Source organism: Antechinus flavipes, chromosome 3, assembly GCF_016432865.1.
Source record: "Antechinus flavipes isolate AdamAnt ecotype Samford, QLD, Australia chromosome 3, AdamAnt_v2, whole genome shotgun sequence".
NCBI classification, from domain to species: Eukaryota; Metazoa; Chordata; class Mammalia; order Dasyuromorphia; family Dasyuridae; genus Antechinus; species Antechinus flavipes.
Window position 1 is genome coordinate 524,732,515 of NC_067400.1, and position 22,969 is coordinate 524,755,483.

At 38.2% G+C, this 22,969-nt stretch overlaps 1 protein-coding gene across 1 annotated transcript in view; it reads right to left on the reverse strand.

The window, feature by feature from the left end:
* The window catches only part of TENM4 (teneurin transmembrane protein 4), a 1,176,249-nt gene that overhangs the window by 271,203 nt on the left and 882,077 nt on the right, over positions 1-22,969 (reverse strand). Inside the window, exons 10-11 of the mRNA XM_051987214.1 lie at positions 13,043-13,213; positions 523-737 (exon numbers count right to left, since the gene is read on the reverse strand). Of these exons, the coding sequence (XP_051843174.1) occupies positions 523-737; positions 13,043-13,213 (386 nt within the window). The remainder of the gene's footprint in view (positions 1-522; positions 738-13,042; positions 13,214-22,969) is intronic.

Genomic DNA, 22,969 nt, shown 5'->3' on the forward strand with positions numbered 1-22,969 from the left:
GTTTGTAAGATTTAGGATTAGAAGGGATCATAGACACTCCATTTTAAAGATAGGAACAGAGCCAGCATTTGAAACCAGCTCTTCTATTTTTGTAGGAAAGGCAATCAGAGTGAAATGACTTGCCCAGAATCACCCAGTTAGCCATTGTCTGAGGCCAGATTTGAAGTCAGATTCTCCTGAATTCAGGGACAGTACTCTATTTACTATTTACCCTACCTAATTGCTCTGAAACTAGGTCTTCTAGTCTGGAGCCAGATTGTGCAAGGGGCCTGAATGTTAAACTAAGGAGACTGTACTTTATTTCATGGGCAATAGAGAACCTATGCTTAAAAAGCTTTAAAAAAAAAACCACCTTTCCTGTTTGGGATTTCAGGTGGGACAGAAGATAATAGAAGAGAATATCTAAAATTAGAATGATAGACTTTTAAATAAATAAATTGAAAAGTTGAGATGAGGGCTTGGCTATAACACATGAGTTGATTCCCCTGAAAAAGAAACACATTAATGAGGACTCCTGATTACCTGTGTGTGTGAAGGAGGAAGGCCTTTTCTGCCATAAATCCCAACCAGAGCTGCTTTTCCCAAGGACACATTGAATTTCAGATGCACTGGATGATCTATGAACACCTGAGATCTCCAAAAAATACCTGGAGGGATCTTCTGGAATGCTCGTCTCCCCACATCAATTTCTCCCGAGTCGATAAAACTCTCTTCTGGAAAGAAACTACTAGGTTTTCCTAACAAGACAAGGGTGGGAGGGAAACAAAAAAAAACACAACATAAATCTAATTAACTCACAATCAAATGAAGGCATAGGGTACCCCAGGGCACACAAATTGAGAAGAGCTAGCTCAGGGCCTTCTGACTGGTTCTATATCCAAGGTCTTCACTCCAAATGGCGAGTCAAAACATTTGTAACTTTCTTTTTAAATGACAATAATAATAATAACTCTTATCTATAATGATTTCCATGCATTAACCCCTCAAGAGAATCAGTGCAAGAACTACTATTCCAACTGAGGCTCAGCAATTTGCCTAATGTCAGATATTTGGTAAATTTAAGATCTAGGAGATGCACCTAGGTTTTCAGAACTTAAATCCAATAATAAGGGCAGCCATTTCAACACTGCTCTGAGGATTTGGACAAACTCTCAGAGGCAGTAAATAGGATCAGGACTTATACTTGTTTACTGAATCTTATTCCATTTATTGACATCTTTCCTCACAGTTACCTGGTGAGGTGGGTAACATCAATCTCTCTTTTACATTTAAGGTAAATGAAGCTCAGAGATTTGTTCAGGATCACACAACTAGTGTCTTCTCAGTTGAAATCCAGACTTCTAACCATGACTCCATGCTATATAATTTTCATCTTACAGATGGAGAAACTGAACCCCAGAGAAGGAATATAATTAATCGAGGTCACAGAGCTAAGAAGAGAGTGTTGAAGCCAAGACCAGAAGCCAACTCTCAACCCCAAAATCCAGAGCTTTTCCTGCTAAGCCATGGTGCTCATGCTTCCTTTACAGCTCAGTTTTTCTGCTAGAAATAAGTATGTCTACAAAACAGCATGGGTCCTCCCTAAGGCCCATCTGTTTACTGTATAACTCCACAGCTTGTTATGTTTTGATTCTAAAAATAATAATTCACTGTTATACACAATTATGTGTGTGTGTGTGGTATGTGTAAAAGCACACACTCAAAATAGCAAGAGAAAAAAAAATAGGTGTGATTAATAAATTTCCAACTGATAATAACAGTTTTAGAATGGCTGGCATGTCATGGGCAGATCATCCTGCACCACGAATACTAACTGGTCATACCAACACAAGGCAATAAATTCAATAACTAAGATAACATGATGGCAACTTTGTTGAAGAAGGAAGGGAAGAATAATGAATAAATAAAATGCTTTAGAATTCTACTGGCAAGGCCATAGGTTGAATGGAAGATGGGGAGGTAGGTACACTACAGGAGATTAGAAGGATCCTTTGAGGTCATTTGGTCATACTCTTCCATTTTAGCAGTTAACAACAATAATAGCTAAGGTTTACATATTGCTTAAAGTTTACAAAGGAGGGTTTTAACCTCCCTCCAAAATTAGTTAATTTAGGTAGCACTGCTTCTATTTAACAGATGAGAGAATGGAGAAGTTATGTGATTTGCCTTTCATTACAAACTTAATAGGAGGTGAGATGCAAACCCAGGTTTTTCCCTATTCAAATTCAGAGTTTTTTAATAGGGAAAGAGAAGGGAGCACCAATGTCAGGGCTGAGCCAGGATTCAAATCCAGATCTCATCCCTTCAAATTGAGTGCTCTTTCCTATTGTATTCCTTCCAAAGGAGGAATGTTAAATCTAGTGTTAAACTACAGGACCATTGTTCTGGATTTGGAAGAGCTCCACAGAGGCTAGTTGGTCCAATCCCTTCATTTTACAGATAATAAAACTGAGCCTCGGAGAGCTTACATGGTCTATCCAATGTCACAAAAGCAGTTAAACATCAGAGATGCTTTGTGGGATTTTTAGAAATCTTGAAGAAAAAGATCATTAAGGCACTTGATGGATGATAATTTTCTCTTTTCTGTCTGAGAGCAGGGCAATACTAAAGGGGGTAGGGATAGAATTATTTTAAGACAAAGTCATAGTTACTGTGAGAATAGGGAGGTCAGGGCTATAGTATCTCTCCTGTTCTTTTTTTTGGGGGGGGATATGGAGGGAACCAGGTTCTTAGGGGAGCAGGCCAGAAGATGATGAGGTTTTTATAGGTGGAGAAAGATGGTATCTATTGTCCCAGAGATACCTTGGAGAATACTAGCCTCTGTGGACCCCAAAAAAAGAAGGGGCTGAGAAGTGCAGACTTAAAAGTGAGAGAAGAAAGAATCATCAGCCTGACACAGCAGGAGTGAACTCCTGTAGAAGCCTTACTAGCATGGAAAGGCTTTTTCAGAAGTTCCCCCTAGAATCAAAGGGCTCCCCAAATATGGTTCCAAAAATACACAATGGATTATTTTAAGTCACTTAGAATGGAATCTAGGAGGAAGAACTTTGGATTCAGGATCATTATACCTTAATTCATTTTTAATAGTTACTTGCTCTGAACTCTGGACAAGTCAACTCATTTTGTTTATTCATCTACCAAATTCCCGTTTTGTGACTAAGAAATGGGAATGGGAACAGAAAACCTATCACAAGGCCATTGGAAAGAAGGTCAATGCTACAAAACATCATGTTTTTGGGTCTGGAGTCAGAGGGCATGGGGTCAAATCCCCAATTTGCCACTTATAACTTGTGTCACCATGGGCAAATCATTTCACTCTGAGTCTCAGTTTCCTTGATTGTAAAATAAAGCACTTGTATTAGATGGTCTCTAATCTAATACAAGTGCTTTATTTTACAATCAAGGAACTCTAACTCCTCTGATGCTAACTGTGAATTATTAAAATTAGTTCTATTATTTTATTTAGCCAGCCTTTGACCTTCAATACATGATTGATAGAAGATATGAGTCTGAGCCAGCCACTGGCCAAGTCTGAGACTTCCTTCAAGGTCTGAGAGAAGAGGAACGGTAGAACTGGAGAGTGAATCCACCATCTTTCCTTCTGGGCCCCACCTCCAGGAGACAAACATTCCTTAGGGAAGATGAAGTATAAGCCAGGAGTCCTGTCTTCAGCCTACTTCTGGAACCACTAAAGAATATGAAGGCATTTCAATGACAGGAAAAGAGATGGAAGATAAAAACACTGATTGCTTATCAGGCTGCTTTCCCTGGATAATTAAACACACTTGCTTCAGAAAAGTATATGTTAGGATTTCCTGCCAGACTTCAAGCCTTTCTAGGAACAGAATAGGGCCAGAAGAAATCTGAATCGAGACAAAGTACATCTTAATGCAGAGTAATAACCATCAATGACAACAATAACTCACATTGTTAAAGCACTTTAAGATTTACAAAGTACGTTCTTCACAACAACCCTGTGAGTTAGGAAATGAGAGAATTACTACACTCATTTTATACATGAGAAAATGAAGGTTTCCTCTGCATCCAACAGGAGAGCTCTTTTCTAATTCCCCCTAAATGTGTGAACCTCCTCCAAGCCTGGAAATTACTTTGCAATATGTTTGTTGCATTCTCTATGTATATAGCTACATGTTATTTTTTTCCAACAGAATATAAACCCCTTGAGGACAACGACTATTTAATTGTTTAATTTGTATCTACAGTGTCGCGTACAATGTATAGCACTTAACATATTTGCTGATCAAAAACACCAAAAGTCAATTGCTACATGCTGGAGCCCAGACTCGAAGCCAGACTGCAACATTCCCAGTCTAGCCTGCTTTTTTCCATTGTCCGGGACTTGGAGTCCCAAATCTGTCAAATACAATTAGCAAATTGTTATACTATAATTGTGGCTGCACACTAAATTTAATGTCTATGTATATCAGGCTATAAAAAGACAGCAAGTGTTTCCTTTCCTATATTACAGATGAGGAAACTAAGGGTCTGGAAGGGAGGAAGGACAGAAGGGAAGGAAGGGGAAAGGAAAGGAGAGGGAAAGGAAAGGAAAGGAGGGAAAAAGGAAAGAGAGTACTGTTTACTATGTGTCAAGGACCGTGTTATACGCTTTATAAATATGTCTCATTTGATCCCCGCAACAAGATTTGCAGATAGTTGCTATTATTTTCTTTCCATTTTACAGGTGAGGAAACTGAGGCACTTAGAGGTAAATGATTTATCCAGGGTCACACAGCTAGTATGTGTCTAAGGCTGCATTTAACTACTACTCTTCCTGACTCCAGGACCAGTACTCTATCCATCATCTACCAACTTTGTGGATGTTTGTCAGAAAATGGAAATACTTCCTAGATTGTGAGGTCTTTGACTGTCAGCATAGTCACTCATTTTTACATTTTCTTCCTTCATCCCCTTCCTGTATCTCTCTTTTGTCTCTCCCTCTCTGTCCTCCCTTCTCTTCCTCCTTTATATGTTTTTCTCCTTTTCTTTTTCTCCTCTTCCTTCTTCTCTTTCTGTCTTCTCCTTTCTCCTTGCCTCTCTTCCTTTCATCTCCTTCTCTTGTCTCTCTCCCTACCCACTTGTCCTCCCTACTTTTATTGTGGAATTCAGGTACATAGTAGGCTATTTAACCAATGTTTGTCCAACTGGGTTGAACAAGCAATCACTATATGTGAGCTACCATTTCTATTAAGTGTACAGAAGGGACAGTAACATAAGTATCGGCTCCTTCCTCATTGCAGGCGGTTGGTGGGGAGGGTGCTTTGTAAAAACACTCTATAAAATAGGAGCGATTAATTTCTCATGTGCTATTAAAGGGCACGACTGGATATCCGAATTCCTGGGATTTGTTGTTGTTGTCAGAACTGTCTGGAGACACTCGGGAGAACAAAAAGTCATCTGTAAAAGAAGCACGTATGTAGAAACTTTTTGTAAACTGCATCTGGGGAATAAGGAATTAAAATGCCTTTTGCAGCAGTTAAGAACTCCTGTCAAGTACCCTCACAATACACATTTAATGGTGAAATGGTGGCTGTTGGGGCATTGTTGTAGCAATAAAATATTTTACTGTTTTAAATAATAAAATTCAATTTAAATGTTAAACTCCATATGTTGTCATTCCCAGGCAAACTCCTCAGCAGAAACATCAGGTTTTTAGCTTCAAACTGCTAAATGTCATTTTAATTAAAAATATATATATAATAAAAAAAGTTGAAATGCACACCACCATTAAAAATACTCACTGATTCCTCTGCCTTGAGTAGGGAAAAAGGGTTTTCATTTAAGTCCTAAATGGTAGGAATGCTTCCCAGTAACTTCACTTTTTAAAAATATAACACCCACAGTCTCTGTGGTTCAGAAAGTTCATGGACAGAAGTCTGATTCATAAAACACCGAAAAAGGGAAAACAAATTTGTAGGAAGGAATGTTCCTGGTCTGATTACTGGAGGCCTCCATACAACAAAGCCCTTGTCCTGAGATGTGAACAGCAGAACTGCTGGGGGGACAGGGTAGGAAGACTGGTGAAGAGAGGAATAATCCATTGGATTCTGGGAACTGAAACATTTATCATGCAAAGAAATAAAGTCAAGTCAGGTCATCCCAAAGAGATATTTCTTATCTTATGGGGAATTGGATGGGTACATGAGGGATAAAGTGGATTTGAAGTAGCATTTCCTAGAATAAAACCAGTTCTACATAGGGAAATAGGAAAATAAATGGTCCTACTGCATTTCATCACCTTGCTAGAAAAATGGATCTGTCTCTACTTTTCCTGTGGCCTTTAAAAAAAACAGCTTATGTTTCAGCAGACAGAGTATTTTCCTACCAGGAAGTGAATGGGTATGTTTTTAACCCCATTTTACATATGAGAAAATTGAGGAGGGAAGAGGGGAAATGATTTATAGAATCAGTTTAGAGCTGGAAGAGCCACAAAATTCAAGTCTTTTCATTTTACAGGTGAGAAAACTGAAACTCTGCAGAAGGACTTCTCCAAAGTTACACAGGTCTTTTGTTAAGTAGCAGTCAGTAACTGAACTTGGGGCCTTTGTCTCTAAAGACAATGTTCCTTCCATTAACTCTGCTGTGACTGTCAATAGCATCTGATGGTCTTATATACTCATTTTGGAGTGTTGGCTAAACTCATACAGGAGAGTTATTTAAAGTTTTGCAGGTCAAGAGTGAATTTGTTTGTCTTGCTGTCCCAGTTGAGAAAGTAAGTGGAAAATTTTCTTCCTGGATGGCTCTAAAGGGAGTATGGGGCTAAATATACTACTATATAGAAAACAGTATTATCAAAATGGAAAATCCCAAGCTAGAGAATGTTTTCATATCAATCAAAAATGAAAGGAGGTGATTAACATGGTATATATAGGGAAAAAAAAAAACCAGGATTTACTAGCTAGATGGTACAATGAATAGAGTGTCAGATCTGGAGTCAGGAGGACTCATTTCCCTGAGTTCAGATCAAATCAAACATTAATTGTGTGACTTTGGGCAAGTCATTTAACCCTATTTGCCTCAGTTTCCCCATCTGTAAAATAAAATTGAGAAGAAAATGACAAACCATTCTAAATCTTTGCCAAGAAAATACCAAAATGAAGTCATGAGGAGTTGAAACCAACTGAAAAATGACCCAACACTAAGTTTTAAAACCTGCTATGTAATAATAACAAGTGACACTCATATAGAATTTAACAATTAGGGGCAGCTAGGTAGTGTAAAAGATAGAGTACCAGCCCTGAAGTCAGTAAGACCTGAGTTTAAATCTAGTCTCACAAACATTCAACATTCCTAGCTATGTGACTTTGGGCAAGTCACTTAACCCCAATTGCCTCAGTTTAAAAAAATGAATTTTTTAAAAAAAATACAGAATTTAATAATTTGTAATGTCCATCATCCACCCAGACTATTTGATATCACAGAATGAGTGCTGGAGCTGGGGAGGGGAGTATAAAATCTAACTCTGAGTTTGGACAAGTCCCTTTAACTTTCCTGTTCCATAAGATGAGAGGGAAGAGCTAAATGACCTCCATGCTCCCTTTTTGGCAGTCATGGCCTCATTCACTCATTATGGAACACTGGATAAATTCACACAGAAAAGTCATTTAAAGTTCTGCAGGTCATGGCAAAAATTCCATAACCTACCTTACAAAGGGAATTGTAAGAACAAGTAAGATTATGGATGGAAGAACAGATGAGTGTTGATTATACAAGCTAAAATTTTCTGAATTTCAGTCTCCTCATCTGTGAAATAAGCGTAATAGTTTTTAACCCACCTACCTCACAGTCAGTGAGGAAAGAACTCAGAAACTGCAGAGCTATCCAGAAATGGGAACCATGATTGTCCTTATAGGGTTGGAAGAAAAGGTACAGGAACAAATAATAGAGTTTAGCACATGACATGAAATCAAAAAAAAATTTTTTTCCCTAGGAAATTTGTAACCCTGGCTAAGACAAGTTGAAATCCTTTCTTTACCACTTTCACATTACTTTTTCCTTCCAGGGATGGCCTGTGTGAGTGACCATGAATTCCCAGATTGGAGTCCTGAAGAGGTGAGTTTAAATCCCACCTCAGATATTTACTAGTTATGTGACAATGGATAAGTCATATCATTTCTCTAATTCTTACTTTCCTCATTTGTAAAATGAAGGGGTTTGGACTCAATGGCCACTAAGGTCCTTTCCAGCTCTAAATCATGATACCACAAGTCTCTAACTGCTTCAGTTAGATTACTATGGCATGGTAAAAAGGAAATCTGAGATTGGAAACTGGCCTGGGTGTTCTATTCTCTGGAACATTTGGTAATTCAACTGAGGCAGCACCACTGAGATGCCAAATTCCTATTCCCGTTCCAGGGTGCAGTTTATGTGTTATTTTTGCTTCTAATGCATTAACTTAGACTTACAATACTTGAGTCTCCTTAGCGACTGTCTGAAATTTATTTGGTTATCAAAATAAACGGCTCCATTCTGGCAGGGAGGAGGGGATGCAGCACTCACTGATGGGCAATTTTGCTTTCATTACAGAAGGAGAAAAAGCTATCCCTCCCTATATGATTCAGTCATCAGAATGCTTGCTTGCTTAAGGTCTGGGGTCCCTCTTCCACTAGTAATGAACAGTGTAAGTTGACACAGAATTACTCGGGAAGGCTTTTGTGTCTGGAACCCTATGTCCACTTTCAAAATCACAGTCTGAAATGCATTTTTATGTTATTCCTATTAAAAAAACTATATTCTTGTAAAATACTGGGTAGGTGTCTGTGTATATTACACACATATATGATAGAAGGGAGATACACAAATACTCTCTGAGTTGGAAAGTCAGAAGATCTCAGTAAGAGTACCCAATTTGCTCCTTGCTGTTAGGGCCAAATCACTCTCTCTTTCTGAACATTAATTACTTCATCTATCAGTAAGACCTTAGCTTAACAAGCCTAAAGTCTTCCACTAAATCCAGGGCCATCTCCACTCATCCTGATCTATATCTGGACCCCGATGGCCCTGGAGGGGAAACTGAAGCAGATGACCTTGCACAGCCTCCCTCACTTAAATCCAATTCACTTGCATATTATGGCATCATCTCCCCAATGTCATTCTCTTTGAGAATGAAGGATAAACCACAACTTCATCTATAAAATGGGAATAATCTCTGTTGTATTCCATATTCCTCAGAGGGTAGTTGTGATCAATGTACTTTATAAGCCATAACTCTGGAGATCATCATCATCATTACTACTGTACACATACTCACATGTACAGGCACGTTTATATACACTTACACATATGTCCACATACATGTAGATATATGCACATGTGTGTCTACACACATATGAGTCTTAGCTCTACATGAATAGATACATATGTATGGTGTGTATACATATGCATGCAGTATGTTTGAATCTTGGCTTTAACATTATGAATTATGTAAATGAAGGTCACCTAACGTTTCTGTCAATCAGGGATACGATCTACCCTGTAAGAAAAAGCCATTTGTAAATGTTAAAGCACTATAGAAATCTAAGATGTTAATATTGTTAAATATGTATGCACAGAATTGGACCAATTAGCTTCTAGTTTTATAATTTTTTGAACTGACCAATCAGGAAGCACTGCTGTGTTAAGTAGCTTTTCATCCTCACTCAATTATTCTGCTGAAGAACGAAATTAAAAAGGAGAATGACTGCCCTCAAGGAGCTTACATTCTATCAGGGAAGACAACAGGCACACACACAAGTCTTTGTGTATACTTACAATATATCAATCATAAATTTTTCTCAGCAATAACAACACATAAATCCTAATTACTTATATGGTTCTAAGGAAGTAAGATTTTAAACAATATTTCTCCCCCTAAAAAAATCATCTGCATACATTATTTGCAGAAGGGAGACAATTCTGGATTTTACTGGGCTTACATGGATGTCTTCAATTGTACTTAGAATGTCTAACACCCCTAAACAGTAATAATGTCTTTTTTCTAAGCCCCTTACAATTAATAATAATTTAATAACTCATGTTTACCTAGTGTATCAAGCAAGATCCATAAAATGATTGTATCATTACAATCCTGTGAAGAACAAAGGATCCTAGGATCTCAGATCTAAAGCTGGGAGGGACCCAGCAGACCATCAAGCCTCACATCCACTTTTAATAGATTTAAGACACAAATGGTCCAGGAGCCTTGCTAGCCAAGAGATGCAGATAATAAGAATTATCGACTGGAGTAAGGGCTCTTTTCCCTGTATACAGGATGACTCCCAAAAGAGCTAGGCCAGGCAGTGAATAGAGCACACTAGACTGTCAAGAAAACCTAAAATCAAATATAATCTCAGACTCTTATTAGCTGTGTGACCCTGGGTAATTCATTTCACTCTATCTCAGTTTCCCCAACTGTAAAATGGAAATAATAATAATAATATTTATCTCATAGGGTTGTTGTGAGGATCAATGTGATAATAATTGTAAAGGGCTTAGCACACTGACTGACAAATATTGAGTGGTACATAAATGTTAGCTATGACTACGAATAATAATAAAAATACCTACCTTCCATAATTATTTTGAGGATCAAATGAGATAATAAATGTGAAGGAATTAGCACATCTGGCACATACTAAGCACTATACAAACATTAGTTTTATCATCATTATTGTTGGTTTTTTTATTAATAACACTTACCTCCCACGGTTATTTTGCAGATCAAATAAAGCAATATTTGCACATCTTAAAGTACCCTATAAATGCTAGCTATCAGTACAGAAGAAGTAGCACAGTAATCCCTACCTATGTACAAAAAGAGGACTGAGTTTCTTGCCTAGAGTTGCATACGTAAGACCTGACTGGTCTCCAACCCAAACCCTCTCCCCACTACACCCAGATATTTCTCTCCCCAATGTAAAGTCTTCAGGGATGGCACTGATTTTCTGTATGAGCAGAGCATCTTTTTCTGATGCTCTGTGAAATGAATTGGAAAAGCAGCATTATGGGACAGTCCAAAGCCCCCAAAGTTACAGTAGCCATGGGATTTAGTCACAGACAAACTTGTGCAGGCCCCGACTTGACTAGAGATCCCATATATGTTACAAACCAATTAAGAACCACAGAAGGAGAAAGTTCAGTACCTGGTTTTATTGAGTGGGGTAAATCACAGTTGATGCTGACCAGGTTTTAGCAGGATTCCTAAACAAGGAATTCTATTTGCATTAGAAATGACGGCTAATCCCTTTAAGCAAAAGTACTGCAATTAAAGTAACCTAGTAAGTGGATACAATTTCCTCTTTCTTACTCCTTAGGAAAAAAAAAAAACCCAAAGCAAACCCCACAACCCACAAACTATAATTTCATTAGTGGGGAGATTGTAGATAGTCTGGTCCACTTCTGTTAAAACACTCAATGATAGTGATCAGCAAGGGAAAAAATAAACTTTGTTCAATGAGCTCTTGACCAAGTTCTTGGGGGTTAATACTTTAAACCTACAGTCTTTCCTAGATTGGTGAAGAACTGTCATTTGACTCCAACTGAGGCTCCTTCCTCCCTCAATAGACAATCAGAAGCTACTATAATAAAAAAATGTTGGTCCCAAGTGGTCTCCACATTATGTTGGGCCTAGCCTTAGATGAGAGACCATTGATGGGCTTTATATTTGAAGCAATGGAATCAGATCCTTTAAAGCTAGGGCTGTTAACCTGAAGAGATTTCAGTGGGAATGTGAGCTTGGATGGGGAAAAAAATCACATCTCTCTAGTCACTAACTTCCATGTTTCTTTCAATTATTTAAAAACATCATTCTAAGACACAATCCTTAGATTTCACCAGACTGCCACAAGGATCCATAGCACAAATAAAGGCTGAGGTAACCAGCTATAATAGATATTCTGGGTGTACATCATTTTCCAGTTTAAAACCCAGCACAGTGTCTGGTAGATAATATCATTATTAATGTTAGATTGAATAATAATTCGATTAAAATATATTCATCACTTATGGACAGAATAGGAGGCAAACCTACTATGAACAAAATTAATAAACATATTATTACTCCATTATTAATTGATACTAACTATGGCTGATAAGGTCATCTTAAAATGATTTGCTATTTAGTCCTCGCAAATCAGAATTTTGACTAATTATATATGGGAATCTATCAGAGCATCTCAGAGAACTGGCAGAGTATTTGATTTCTCTTTCTGCTCTGGCTCCTGTGGGATGTCTGTTGTTTTAAGTTAATTTTGGTACAATGGGAGATCAAAAGATAAATCGACATTGGAGTTGATAAACAAACATATGGGCACCCAGCATGCACACTCATAGACCGATGATGTGAAAAAGAGCCAGGTAAAAGATCAGATGGGGCAAGGATGATGTTCCCACGGCATTCTCTGAGGGGGAAGGAAAGAAAAAGACAAATAGACATGTTTGGAGCCTGGCACGAGCATGGTGGCAGCAGAGATGAGTGAGACTCCAGAAGTGAAGCAGGCTGTGGCACTCAAAGGCTGATCTATGCCCACATTCCTCAAGGAGCCACCAGACAAGTCTGGGACCTTTGGGTGGCTCCCCTTCTCTATGGCTCTGGTCTTGTGGAAAAGAACCTGGTGCCTTCAGTGCACCAAGAAGGCCCGAGGGAAGGCCATTCCAGTCCTAGGAGATTCTCTGCTCTAAAATGTCAAAGTCAGATATTCAGTCCTCCCCATTCAGTTTCTTGTCTGGTTTCCTTCAAAGGTGGCAACCACAAGCGCGTTGGAGGTTTTACAGCAAAGCACCCAGTTGCTTTTTTCTGGAGTTAGATGCGATATAGCTCTGTACCACAACAGCCAATCTCCATCCCATCCCACCCAAATTAGCTCATCTAGCGACATGAAATCAGAATGAAGAGACCAGATGGTCTTGGCGATGGGAAGCCAGCAGTGAGCATGTGAGGATGGAGAGCATGGAGCCACGTCGGGGAACATGGCGGGCGCATGAGTGAATGTCTTCAGTTCACAGGCAGACAAAGGGACTCACAACACGGACAATACACCGACCCTACCTTCTCCAGCTTCTTTGCCTTTCCTGTCAGGTAACTCTAACCCTGTGCCCCCCGAGGGATACAGGGAGACGTCTGTTGGCACAGGCCAACTGCTGACTGTGTCCTCCGTCATCTCATACATCTGCCCTTCCAGCGGCTGCAGGTGCCAGTTTAGGCCAAACAGGTGCATGGCTGTGGTGAGCAATGAGAAAAGTCATCTTTTTCTGTGAGAAGGGGAAAGGGAATTTCCAAACCCAAAGGGATGAGGGGGGAGGAAGTACAGGAACTAGGGAAAAGCCGACTTCGGGGACTCACGGCCCACTGCTTTAAAACACCTACTGCGAGAATGGTGTGGTCTCTTGGGGCTGGGAAGCTTTCAAGAGTTGCTGAGCTCGACAAATCAACGTAGGGCCGGAGCCTCTCCCAACAGAGCCACCCTGGTTCTCGGGTGACAGAACACAGCCCTGGGTTGGGTTTGGGCTCAGAGATTTTCCATCTTGGAAGCTCTCTCCTGCCTTTTCAGTCTTTTTATACCTTATCTCCCAAAATGTACTCTGATCCAGGATACTCCTGGTTATCCATGAAACACTGTTTCTGGCGGTCTCTGGAAGATTCTAAGTTCCTTGCAGGAAGGCAGTATCTTTTGCCTCTTTTTGTATGTCTGGTGCTTAGCACAGTGCGGGACAAAGTATAGGCACTTAATAAATGTTTACTGATTGATCGATGATGGGAAGATCTAGCCAGAATCCAAGGTCTCCTCCAAAACACAATCAAGCATCAGAGAAGAATCTCAGAGTTAGGGCTACCATTAAAATGTCTTGCTCTCAGCGACCTGGTGATCCCAAATTGTTGGGGCAATGTAGTCTAAAATAATGCATGTCCCTGGAGACTCTGGATACTCAATAGTTCCTCTTCCAAACTAGTTTGCTTAAAGAATTAAAAAAACCAAAAACAAAGCAGTTGTCTGCTAAAGTTGCCAGTATCAGGTCTTCTTACACTTTTGTTTTGTTCCAGATGGTTTTTAGAAAGCGTGGAAGTTATTGTGAAGGGAACCATAGTGATGAGACCTGAGTTTTAATGTCAGTTTTAAAAGCTTCTAGTTGTGTGACTATGGGAAAGCTGTTTCAAACCTCAGACTTCTTATCTGTAAAATTGGTACAATGGACAAAGTATTTGGAAAATGGTAACTTCTTCCTAAAGCCTCAACCACTCTAATGGATGCTCTATCAAATTCAAATTTCGAAATTAAATCCATAAGGAAGGCACACATAATGAAAATGAAAAGAGATAAGCCATTTATTCTATTATTATATACTCATTATTATATTCTCTATACAAAGAATATATATAATATTCATTATTTTCTCTATATATTTTTTATATAGCGAGAATATGAACTCTATATATCTATTATTTTTTCTAAGCTTACTATTTTCTATGTACCAGTTGAAATCCTGCTTTAGGCATTGGTTAGTTGGGTAACTCTGACCAAGTAAATTCCCATCTGTCTGCCTCAGTTTCTTCAACTGTAAAGTGGGGATAAGAATAGTTCCTCACTCCCAGGGTTGTTTGTGAGGATCAAATGAGATAACAGGTATAAACCACATTGCAATCTTTACTTGCAACATAAATGCTGGCTATTATTAAACTGGGGATAATAATCTTTGAATTAGCTATCTCAGGTGGGGATGTCAAACACTATATAAATGTGAGATATTATCATTATTTTGTTATTCTCTCAGGAAGGGGCTAGGTGGGCTAGGCAGTTAAGGAGTAGAGAGGGCAGATGAGATAAGCACAGAACAAAGACTCTATCAGCCAGGAGAATTTTGGATTTCCTGCTAATCAGGTCAAGGACCCCTCACTGGGACCCATAGAGAATGGAATGCTGATTGAATTTGCATGAGCCTAGACCCGAACTCACTGTGGTTTGAGCAGCTCATGCAAAGCCACCCACTGGATGAAGCCTCTTCCAAGAAATAATGTGAGGGCAATTAGACCAAAGCAGAGAACAGTATATGGAAAAAGTAAACACGTCTGGTAGGAGCCTGGACTGAGGTGAAGGGAACTTGCTTCTGAGAATACAACAAAGGAAATGGCTTGGCTTTACAACATTATTTTCCCCCTCTCTGTCTTTGCTGACATACACACTTCATCTTTAACAAGTCTCCTAATTTCCTTTTAGATTTCCCACAATTCTAGTATCTGCTGTTCTTCATTTGGAAAATGGTACCTTCTTCCTAAAGCCCCAACCCCACTTCTGGGGGCTCTATCAAATCCAAATTTCCAAATGAAATTGATAGGGAAAGCAAGCACAACGAGAATGAAAAGAGGATAGGTATTTATTCTGTTGTTATAAATTCATTATTATGCATTTATTCTAAGCTTACTCTGTATGAGGCACCATGCTAAGCACTTTGATAAATACAAGGCAGGGATGAGATGGATCAAACTTATTTTACTCAGCCCTAGAAGACAGGACTAGGACAAATCAGAGAGGGAGACTAAGGGAGGATGGGTCACAGGGAAGTAGGAAGGCAATTTCAGATGGACATTAGACTTAATATCAACCAGATCTGTCTCCAGATTGGCATGGAATGGATTCTTGCAGGTTTTTAAAAAAAATTAATATTTCATTTTTTCCAAATTACATATAAAAACAATTTTAACATTCTTTTTTTCAAATTTTGAGTTCCAAACTCTTTCTCCTGCTCCTATTCACTCCCCTCCTTATCCCTGGAGATATTAAAGCAAAAGCTCAATAACTGATTACTCAGGAATACTACAAATAGAATTCATGATTTGGATAGATGTTGAGCTAGGCAATCATAGAAATCTGTTCTAGCTCTGAGTTCTATGATTTCCTGATTCTGTTGATCTTTTTAATTTTTTCAAGTTATTTCTTTTAAAAAAAATTAGTTTATTTTTAATATACATTGTTTTATGAATTATATTGGGAAAGAAAAATCAGAGCAAAAGGGGAAATCATGGGATAGATTAAAAAAAAAAAAAACCAGAAAAAAAGAAGTGAACATAGCATGTGTTGATTTACATTCGGTTCCCTTAGTTCTTTTTCTGATACAGATGGCATTTTCTGTCCAAAGTCTATTGGGATTGCTTTGGATCACTGAACTACTGAGAAGAATCAAGCCTTTTATAGTTGATCATCTGTTGATCTTCTAGCCATATCTATGGCCACTTGCTCTGCCCAAGCCCAAGTCTGTCCTAGCTTTCAGAGAGCAATCAAATATGACTTCTTCCTTCAGAAGAATTTTCTATGGCAGCTCCCAGCAAATCACAAATAGTTTATTTCATTAGTGGTGAAATGAAAGTACCATGGGCCTTCTAGTGCTAATAATAACTGGCATTTTTTACAGTGCTTTAAAGTTTTAAGATTATTCAACATAATGTACATCTCACTTGATATAAGCTGGTGAAACAGGTACTGGAGGCATTTTTATTCCCATTTTACTGAAGAGACAACTGAGGTCCATGGTCACAAAGCTAGTAAATTTCAAAAGGAACATTTGAACCCAGCTCTTCCTAAATCTGTCTAGCAGTCTACTTATTGTACCACTTAGCTTATCTTTAACAAGTTTCCTAATTTCCTTTAGGTTTCCCATAGTTCTAGGATAACCCATTTCAACTCTCTGAGCATGTGTTCTTATCTTATGAAACAATGATAATTATTTTTGGATCTATTTCATTTGGAATATTGTGAATAAAGTGCCTTATAAACTATAAGGACCAAATTAGGTAAAATGCACAAAATAATTTGTAACCACAGAATGCTAAATATTGTCATTATTATTTCTTCTTTATGATCCAAAGGCCAAAGATATTCATATTTGGGAATAAACATCCCAAGATAAACCATTTTCATTTTTTTAAATGAGAAATTACAATGGTGGCAAATGGAATTTATACTGGTGGTGAAAGACATGCTTTTCTATTGGCTTGGGATTGTCTTAAGTGAGGTATGTAGACAGAGGCAGTAAAGGGGAAAGGGAAAGAGACAGAGAAACACACACACACACACACACACAGAGGGGGGCAGACACATACAGAGAGAAACAGAGACACACACACACACACACACACACACACACACACACACACACACACATATATACACAGAGATCCTGAGACCAGCTTTGGACCCTGAACACCTGATTCAAATTCTGCCCTTGCTACTTATTGCATTAAGGCAAATAATTTAACCTTTCTGAATCTCAGTAACCTTATGTGCACAATGAGGGAGGGCTAGAGAAAATGAACAGTAAGGTTTCTTCTAGCTTTAAATCTGCGATTTACAATTTTACAATTCGTCAAAATCTTTGCCATTTATCTATCAGGGCAACCTTGGGCAAGTCACATAATTAATCCCTCTGGGTGTCAGTTTCCTATATAAAATGAGGGGATTGGACTAGATGACCTCAAAAGTCCCTTTCAATTCAAAATCTGATCTATGATCCTATGACAGATATTTCTAAGGATGAATTAACTCATCTCTCCTTTTACTATCTCACCATTTTGATCTCTATATTGGCAACTCCACAAGTAATTGGACAATTGTCTGGAACTCAGACACCTCAGATGAATATAGCTAAATTAGCACTTTCTTACCCTTTAGAATCAATTATCTTATCTAATTGTACAAAGAGTATTGTCTTGCTAATAGGTAATTAGAATTAAGTAATCTAAGAGTGAGCACCCTTTAAGAAGAGAACTCTGCTTACTCTGAAAGTTTTTCCTTCTCTAGAAGTATAGGAAGAAAGGAAGGAAGAAAGGGGGAAAAAGAAGAAGAAAAAGAAGAAAAAAGGAACAAAGAAGACATAAAGGGAAGAAAAAAGGAAGAAGGAAAGAAAGGAAAGTAGAAAAAATTTTAAAAAAGGAGGAAAGGAAAGATAATGGAGGGAGGGAAAAAAAGACAGAAAGAAAGAAACATTATAAAAAAACACATCCTCATAAGAAACAAGGAACAAACAAAAGTATTAAATTAGCTTTGTCACCCAAGAAAATCTAAAGAGGACTCATGATATAAAATCATAGACTCATAGAATATTAATACTAGAAAAGAATTTAGAATATAGTGTTACTGAAAAGTGATTTTGTAACTTAGAACATTTTAACATGGACAATTAGAGCTGGAGCCTCAGAACGCACTGTGTTCAAATAAATACACAATATTAGAGTTGGAAGAGACCTTGGAATAAAATATGTAAAAACCCAGACTATACAGAATGTTGAAACAGGATTTAGAGACCATCTATTTCAACCACCTTGTTTTACAAAAGAGGAATCTGAGGTCTATGTAGTGAATTACAGACACAGATTAATGTTTGTTTTCTTCCTTGTTTTCTTTCTTTCTTCCTTCCTTCCTTCCTTTGTTACTTTCTTTCTTTCCCAAGTATATATAAGTAAATTAATAGTTGAAAGTGGCCTTCCAAATATATTTCTTTAGGTAGGATTTTTATATCCTTCCCAGTCCTAAGATTCTATGATGAGTTCAGCATATTCCTGAAAATGCCAATGATCTCCAACTTTTATAGAAGTGGCTTAGAAACAAACAACCTCCTCCCTAAAAATGAGTTGGACTATTACAATAATATAAACTACAAAAATTTCTTGGTCATGAACTACAAGACTTTTCAGAGGTTAGAGGCTTTAACTTGTTGGAATCTGTCTTGTTTTGGAATTTCTTTTCATGTGACACAATATTATTATTATTTGGTAGAGTTAGATGAATAAAGAATCTTGAAACAAGCCACTTGTCTGCCATCTTGGAGATCATATGCAAAACCTCTCTCCCAGCAGCCTTCAAAGAGAACATAAGCCACATTGACCTTGCCTTAGGATAGAGACCCTTTAGCAACTCTGCTAAGCACACCTGGTCCTTTCCCACAGCCCACAAGAAATAGCAAATATTAACTCTTCTCATTAAGGGAAATGGAAAGAGATGGAAGTGAGCATACTGCCTTTTGATTGAGGAGAGACCTTTACTGCTTCAATGACTCTGTGTAAATGCCCTTTGCAATTCTTCACCCCAAAAGAAGTTAAAAAGACTGATCTTGAAGAAAAGATGTACAGAGATAATATGAGGATTATAATTCTCCCAGAAGTAAAAAATTATGCCATAATTTGAGAAATATAAGAAAGTCTTTCAGAATTTTTGAATATAGACAGCAAAGCTTTTCTTGAGAAAATCCATAGATCACCAGAAAGGGTGAAAGATAACTTCAAATGCTGAGAAATATAGTGGCTAAGTTAAATTATTTCAAAGACAAGTAGTCATAATGTTAATTTTGTAGTCAAAAGAATTGACAGAAAAAAAATGATATATTTTTAAAAAGCAAAAAAACTCATGTTGCAGTCTTAGATATGATCTGCTAGAATGCAAGCTCTAGAAATTCCTATCACTCTGAAACTGTTTCAAGTATAGGTCTAGTTTTATTTTATATTTTATTGTTTAATGATCAGCTTAATTAGGCTAAGAGATTCATCACTGGAAAGGAAGCTATCAGAAAATGAATATTTTGGACCATAAAAACATTCAATCATTCAAAATTATATATCTATGAACACAAATCTAATTACCAATGGAAAAGATGATATTTAACAAAATAGGGATATTAAAGTATTTTGGAAAGACCCCCCCCCTGCTTAAAATAAGCAAAATATTTGACTTTCAAACAGTCCAAACAGAAACATAACTAAAGTAAAAAGTTATAGTTATCAAGGAAAGAATAAGTAATGAAATCAGTTCTCATCATTAAAAGTCAAATTTTTTCAGAATACTATTGACCTGAGTGAGGTAGAAGGACAAACAGATATCTACTAGGGATGAGACAGATAGGGGGAGGTAGAGAGGGAGAGGAAGAGACCTAGAGAAAGAGTGAGAGAGACAGAAACAAACAGAGAGAAAAACAGAGACAGACATAACAAAAGAGTCAGAAAAAGGGAAGAGAAGCCAGGGATAAATGGCACTTAAATGGTACTTAAAGTATCAGAAGAATGCAAGATAGAAGAGCAGAACCTCATAGACTCCTTCCACCTCTGAAGCCTTGACAGATGAAGTGAATCTGTTATAGGATGAGGTTGTAGACTCAGTGGTTATAGAATAGAGAAAAGGAAAATGGGGAATAAAGTGGAGCAACTAAGACACCAGAATTTTAGAAAACAATGGAAGGATGATGGTACTCAAGGAATAAATGGCTGAGCTCAACTTCAAACTCAGGTCTTCTGACTTAAAAGTTCAATGTTCTTCTTATGATAGCATGGAACTGCATGGTTCTCAGCTGAAGTGCAGTAACTCATGGCAACTAGGTGGTGCAGTGGATAAAGTGCTGAACCTGTATAAAGTCAGGAAGATTTATCTTTCTGAGTTCAAATGTGGCCTTAGACACAAGCTGGGCACAAACTCCAAATGAGGATCATGAGGAATTGAACACAACTGGAAAAAAAAAAGAATAACAATAATAGCTACATTGAAAAGAGGGGCTTGTGAATTCTATGCCACCAATAATAAAAGGATACCATCTCCATTTTAAATCTTTCAGGGGACATAGTTTTACTGCAGATACAATCTTTTTCCTAACTTTGGCTTGCCCCCCAACTTCCGATTTTGAAGATCATTTGCTCTCAGACTTAACTCGAATTCTCTTATCTAGCATTCAAATACTTTTTTTTTTTTTTTTAGGCAGGTGCATTCTTTGGCAAGACTAAACTTCTCATCTCGTTTCCCAGGTTTATTGCCTCCTAATCTCATTAATGTCCCCCAGAACATGCTAGTTTTCAAATCCCACTCCCATATCTACATCAGCTATATAAGTGATAGATCTATATTGTATTTATAGTCATTTCTGCAGAATCTTCTTTAAATGCTTTGAAAGCATTATGAACAAATAATTTGGTGCTGTCTTCTTCTGTGAAACTAATGCATAATTCAATGAAAGGGTGAAAAGATGCTAAAGACAGTTCTGTACAAGACTCGGGAAGGGGCTACCACTGACACAATCACCTGCTTTGAAATGTTAATGGTTCCTAAAAGCAAAGTGAAGTTGCAAAAGTAGTTCCAACTCCTGATGCTCTTAGTATCAGGTCAATCTGATCCCACTGCTGACATTTTCTCTGGCTTTTTTCTGCCCAGCAAGATATGAGCTGTGGCTCAGAAAGTGCATCCTCCATCTTGACATTTTTTGGAGAAAAAAAAAAAACCTTCAATATATGTTCGGATACTGCAGGCTCTCTCCACATCTAAAGAGCAGGAGACAATTATCAAAGTCATTAAGAGGCAGCCTCTACAGCTCCAGAGCTAACAGTCATTTCAATGGTATACAACCCACATGAGGATAGAGTTGGAGAAACCTGTCTTGGGAGTCACTAACTGAAAAAATGAACAACTCAAGGTAATCACTAGGTATGGTCCTTAATAGCAGGTGTCTATATATCAAGATACCATGGAATCCACTTTAGAAAAATCAGCTAGAATGTGTAGATGCTAAAGCAGAGGTTACAAAATATTTTTCTCAAGACAATCCTATGTGGCACAAAAGCCAGTTATATTATACCCATCACACAGATAAGAAAACTGAGGCTCTAGAAAAGGGGAGATGACTTGCCTTAACTCACAGGACTGCTAAGCACCAAAAGCTGATTTTTAAATGGAGGCTTCTTGACTTCAAGGACGGCACTCTATCCATCTCATGTTCCTGCCTCTTAAAATCACATGAAAAATCATACAGAGACATTTTTGAAATGGTAAATTATAAATTCAACAATGCATTTTCCATTAGTGAATGCTCCCTCCACTAACACAAGCCCTATCATAAGCTAGTCCTAGTTGTTCCTGTTGATAAGCATTTCCAAATTAAGGAGGACTGGTCTCAGATTATAGATGCACAGGCTCACCCCTGAGGACATTTCAAGCTCAGTGGGACCTCTCAGAGTGGATGATTTCCTGGTCCTACCTCTCCCTTCTGGAGCCAGGGAGGCATTTGTCAGTGGACTTGAGGTGTCATCAATTAGCACAGCATGTTTTATTGCTGTAAGCTGACCTCTGCCATCCCTTCATCTATTTCCCTTCCTCCGAGGATGTGGAAGCTGAGGTTCAGAAACGATAAGAGATCTGCTTAAAATCAGGCAGCTATAATAGCTACAGAAGCAGATGGAGAGCTCTGGTCCCCAGACTCCCAAGCCAATACTCTTCTGCAGAGGGCTGAATCGAACCCCCAGGAAGAAGATCTATAGCCACAGACATCTTCTCAACCTAATGAATTTCTCAACATTAAGGAAGGAAAGGCTCCAGAGATAACGTGATGGGGTAGAATGAGAAGTGGATTTTTTCATAGAAGATCTAGGTTTAAGCCCTTGAGCTGAGATTTATTGATTTCAGGTCCCATGCTCTATCCACTGCATCCCCTACCTGCTCCATGTGCCACAGAGATGTTGTTAGCTATCATCATCATCATCATTTGATGACACTTTTCCCTCCGGAACCCAATGTTTCCTTTAGCTGTCTGGGGTTTTTTCTTTTATGGGATGGGTGTCTATGGGTGGAAAAAACCAATGGTGATCAAGTTTTTATGTGATCTGGCCCTTGGGTTGACATTTTGACCTTGCTCAGGTTGTTTTATTCAGCCCTGAGAACAGTGCCTGGAAAGTTATGGCAGCTCAATAAATATTTATTGATGATAGAAACAAACCTGAGCATTGAATTCAATACCTAAGGGTGGAATTTTAGGTGATTAATGACAGCTTCCATTCATAGAAGGCTTTGTAGTTATAAAGCACTTTACAGAACCTCTGACTGGAATTCTGTGACCTTTAGAAGGGCCCTTAGGGATCCACTATTGCATTTAACTGAGGTAGAAACAGAGGCAAAGTGATTTTCACTGAGAAGACTTCACTCTAAGCCTTCTAACTCAAACCCAAGAGCTCTTTCATTTA